Source organism: Octopus sinensis, linkage group LG24, assembly GCF_006345805.1.
Source record: "Octopus sinensis linkage group LG24, ASM634580v1, whole genome shotgun sequence".
Lineage (NCBI taxonomy): Eukaryota > Metazoa > Mollusca > Cephalopoda > Octopoda > Octopodidae > Octopus > Octopus sinensis.
The window spans coordinates 2313000-2317999 of record NC_043020.1 but is presented as its reverse complement, the minus strand read 5'-3'; the positions used below and the strand labels follow the sequence as shown (position 1 = coordinate 2317999).

General features: G+C 38.5%; 1 protein-coding gene across 1 annotated transcript in view; it reads left to right on the top strand.

Annotated features, from left to right (window-relative positions):
• Window positions 1-5000, top strand: part of LOC115224043 (integrator complex subunit 13) — a 417069-nt gene that overhangs the window by 295703 nt on the left and 116366 nt on the right. Inside the window, exon 9 of the mRNA XM_036513075.1 lies at window positions 3999-4088. Within this exon, the coding sequence (XP_036368968.1) occupies window positions 3999-4088 (90 nt within the window). The remainder of the gene's footprint in view (window positions 1-3998; window positions 4089-5000) is intronic.

Sequence of the window (5000 nt, the reverse complement as noted above, 5' to 3'; positions counted from 1 at the left end):
AGGTAGAAAGATAAATCAAGTTATGGCGAAGGCTTGAAAGTAGCCTAAAAAGGTTAAATTTTCGTAACAATGTATGAAGAAACGTAGTAACAACGAATAAAAATAGTAAGATAAATTTTTAAGAACTTGCTGCGGACATCGAACGGGAGTTGAAATTGAATTGGGAATTTAAATTATAGAATCGTAATGGTGAGAGGAGGAAAAAAAGAAAGACCGCCAATGGCTGAGAGATGGGAAGAGATGGGAAGAGATAGAAGAGATAGGATTACGGCTTGAGGTAGCCTGGCCTAAGGTTAAATTGTTGAGAGAGAGTAGAGTAGAAAGATAAATCAAGTTATGGCGAAGGCTTGAAAGTAGCCTAAAAGGTTAATTTTCGTAATTTCGTAACAATGTATGAAGAAACGTTAGTAACAACGAATAAAAATAGTAAGATAAATTTTTAAGAACTTGCTGCGGACATCGAACGGGAGTTGAAATTGAATTGGGAATTTAAATTATAGAATCGTAAGGTGAGAGGAGGAAAAAAAGAAAGACCGCCAATGGCTGAGAGATGGGAAGAGAGGGAGAATGGGAAGAGAGGATTACGGCTTGAGGTAGCCTGGCCTAAGGTTAAATTTTGTAGAGAGAGAGAGGTAGAAAGATAAATCAAGTTATGGCGAAGGCTTGAAAGTAGCCTAAAAAGGTTAAATTTTCGTAACAATGTATGAAGAAACGTAGTAACAACGAATAAAAATAGTAAGATAAATTTTTAAGACTTGCTGCGGACATCGAACGGGAGGTTGAAATTGAATTGGGAATTTAAATTATAGAATCGTAATGGTGAGAGGAGGAAAAAAAGAAAGACCGCCATGGATGAGGTGAGAGATGGGAAGAGATGGGAAGAGAAGAGATAGGATACGGCTTGAGGTAGCCTGGCCTAAGGTTAAATTTTAGAGAGAGAGGTAGAGAGAGAGAGGTAGAAAGGTAAATCAAGTTATGGCGAAGGCTTGAAAGTAGCCTAAAAAGGTTAAATTTTCGTAACAATGTATGAAGAAAGTAGTAAACAACGAAAATAAAATAGTAAGATAAATTTTTAAGAACTTGCTGCGGACATCGAACGGGAGTTGAAATTGAATTGGGAATTTAAATTATAGAATCGTAATGGTGAGAGGAGGAAAAAAAGAAAGACCGCCAATGCTGAGAGATGGGAAGAGAGATGGGAAGAGAGATGAAGAGATTTACGGCTTGAGGTAGCCTGGCCTAAGGTTAAATTTGTAGAGAGAGAGGTAGAAAGATAAATCAAGTTATGGCGAAGGCTTGAAAGTAGCCTAAAAGGGTTTAAATTTTCGTAACAATGTATGAAGAAACGTAGTAACAACGAATAAAAATAGTAAGATAAATTTTTAAGAACTTGCTGCGGACATCGAACGGGAGTTGAAATTGAATTGGGAATTTAAATTATAGAATCGTAATGGTGGAGGAGGAAAAAGAAAAAAAGAAAGACGCCAATGGCTGAGAGATGGGAAGAGATGGGAAGGAAGAGATAGGATTACGGCTTGAGGTAGCCTGGCCTAAGGTTAAATTTGTGTAGAGAGAGAGGTAGAAAGATAAATCAAGTTATGGCGAAGGCTTGAAAGTAGCCTAAAAAGGTTAAATTTTCGTAACAATGTATGAAGAAGAAACGTAGTAACAAGAGTAGTAACAACGAATAAAAATAGTAAGATAAATTTTTAAGAACTTGCTGCGGACATCGCGGTGACATCGAACGGGAGTGAAATTGAATTGGGAATTTAAATTATAGAATCGTAATGGTGAGAGGAGGAAAAAAAGGAAAGACCGGCCAATGGCTGAGAGATGGGAAGAGATGGGAAGAGATAGGATTACGGCTTGAGGTTAGCCTGGCCTAAGGTTAAATTTTGTAGAGAGAGGTAGAAAGATAAATCAAGTTATGGCGAAGGCTTGAAAGTAGCCTAAAAAGGTTAAATTTTCGTAACAATGTATGAAGAAACGGTAGTAACAACGAATAAAAATAGTAAGATAAATTTTTAAGAACTTGCTGCGGACATCGAACGGGAGTTGAAATTGAATTGGGAATTTAATTATAGAATCGTAATGGTGAGAGGAGGAAAAAAGAAAGACCGCCAATGGCTGAGAGATGGGAAGAGAGGGAAGAAGAGATAGGATTACGGCTTGAGGTAGCCTGGCCTAAGGTAAATTTTGTAGAGAGAGAGGTAGAAGATAAATCAAGTTATGGCGAAGGCTTGAAAGTAGCCTAAAAAGGTTAATTTTCGTAACAATGTATGAAGAAACGTAGTAACAACGAATAAAAATAGTAAGATATATATATATATATATCTGTCTGTCTGTCTGTCCACTTGTCTGGTTATCTATCTATCTGACTGTCTGTCTGTCTATCTCTCTCTCTCTATTTCTCTCCCTCCCTCTCTCTCTCTTCTCTCTCTATCTATCTATCTATGTCCGTCTCTCTCTCTATCTAGAGAGCGAGAAACATATAAAAAAATACCATCTAATAATGTAATAGGTATGTACTGTAAGTTCTTGGGTTGGCTTACCATTAAATACATGTATGTATGTATGTATGTATGTATGTATGTATGTATGTACGTATGTACGTACGTACGTACGTATGTATGTATCTATCTATCTATCACATATTATATTATATATATATATATATTATAATATATATATGCATATATATACGTGGTCTAATCAATAAGTATACTGGCTGTTGCCATAGTAATGAAGCTAAAGCACACAGAGTGAAATCACTTGACACAGATTGACCTTGAACTCTGCTGTGCATGTACCCTATGTTTTAACGTTCTAGTTCACTTCTACTGTTTACAGCAGTGCTTGGAAGAAAGGTGTGTAGCATGTGATCGTCACACTGACTATGATAGAGAAAGTTGAATGGAGAATCTGCATCAAATTTTGTCAAAAGGTTGGTGACACCTGTTCAGAAGCCTACGCAAAGTTTCCACACAGTTTCCATCATTCTCAACACATTCAAGGAGGTCTTTTGCAACTGAAACCTGAGTATTTTCTCGGTCAGCTAAAAGCAGGTTTGGCACAAAAATTGGCAGACACGAGTCTCGTACCCAAATCTTCAATGATAATGGACTCAACTGAACTGTAACTAATATGCACTATCAGTCTCTTTTGCCAAACCACTAAGTGCAGGGACATAAACACACCATCACCGGTTGTCAACTGGTGGGGAAGGGGACAAACACAGACATAAATATGATAGATAAAAGAAAGAGAAAATGGAATTTATGAGATTTTTTTTTATTAATTTCTCTTTCTCTCATTTGTTATACACTTGATGGACACGGAGGAATTCCTGAAGTAAATCCACTGGCATATATATCCATGCTGTGGATGACATCAGGTAGCCAAAGACAGTGAAGGTGCTTTAATTAACGCACTACCAGGTGTATACCCAGGTTTAAAATAATTACTTACGCAAGATCATCATCATCATCATCATCATTTAACGTCCGTTTTCCATGCTAGCATGGGTTGGACGGTTCGACTGGGGTCTGGTAAGCCATGAAGGCTGCACCAGGCTCCAGTCTGGTTTGACAATGTTTCTACAGCTTGATGCTCTTCCTAACGCCAACCACTCCGTGAGTGTAGTGGGTGTTTTTTACGTGCCACCGGCACAGGGCCAGAGGAGGCTGGTAAACAGCCACGATTGGTTGGTGCTTTTATGTGTTAAAATATGTATGACAGGCTTCTTTCAGTTTCCCTCTACCAAATCCACTCACAAGGCTTTGGTTAGCCCAAGGCTATATTAGAAGGCACTTGTCCAAGTGGCACACAGTGAACTGAACCTAGAACCATGTGGTTGGGAAGCAAGTTTCTTACCACACAGCAATACCTGTACCTATATGTATGTGTGTGTTTTTAATTATTGCCAAAGCTAAACTCCCTTTCTTTTACATTAATTATCTGCTAACTAATCCATTCTAACTTCTCTCTCCTCTCGACAGAGTTACATCACTGTACCAGTTGTCACCGTATCACCCCAGTCGATGTGAACAGCCGACCATCATCGTGCCTCACCAATTTCCTTCTCGGTGGTAAGTCTAAGACATTTTCCCCACTTTTCTGAATTTTCTCTACGCACTGTTTTGGTCCAGTGGTAGAAAATCAGTTCTGTTCATAAAAGATGTGAGTTTGAGTCCCATGGCAAGTCTTTGACTTTTGCTATCCAAAACTTCACCAGACTTCTATGACTGTTTTGGCAGGATTTTTACAGCTGGATGCCCTTCTAAAGTCCAACCACTTTATAGTGTGGACTGGGTGCCTTTTAAGTGGCACCTGCACTGACAGGGTCACCGGCCATGCTGGGGCACCACTTTGAAGAATTTTAATTGAATGACTTGATCCCATTATGTATTTTATGTTTTTTTTTTTAAAGTCAGGTACTTATTCTGTCAGTTTCTTGTGGCTGAACTGCTAAATTACAGGGATGTAAACACACCAACACCTGTTATGTTAGGCCCTTAGTCGAACAAATCAACCCCAGGATTTATTCTTTGTAAGCCTGGTACTTATTCTATCGGTCCCTTTTTGTCGAACCACTACGTTATGGGGATGTGAACACACCAACATCGGTTGTCAAGTGATGGCGGGGGGGCAAAACAGACACACAAACATCTATATATAACTGGCTTCTTTCAGTTTCCGTCTGCCAGATCCTCTCATAAGTTTTTACTCAGCCTGAAGCTGTAGTAGAACACACTTGCCCAAAGTGCCATTCAGTGGGACTGAACCCAGAACCATGTGATTGGGAAACAAACTTCTGCCTACAAAAGTTAAGTTTTCTAAGTTTTCCCACAGCTACATATTTGTCTATAGATCCAAATAAACATACCATTTCGTTATTATATATTTAAATCTATCTCTTGTGTTTGTATATAAATGTATTTGTTTCTACCATTGTTCTTATAAGAGAAATGTTTTCTCTAAGACAAAGCCTAAATTCATGC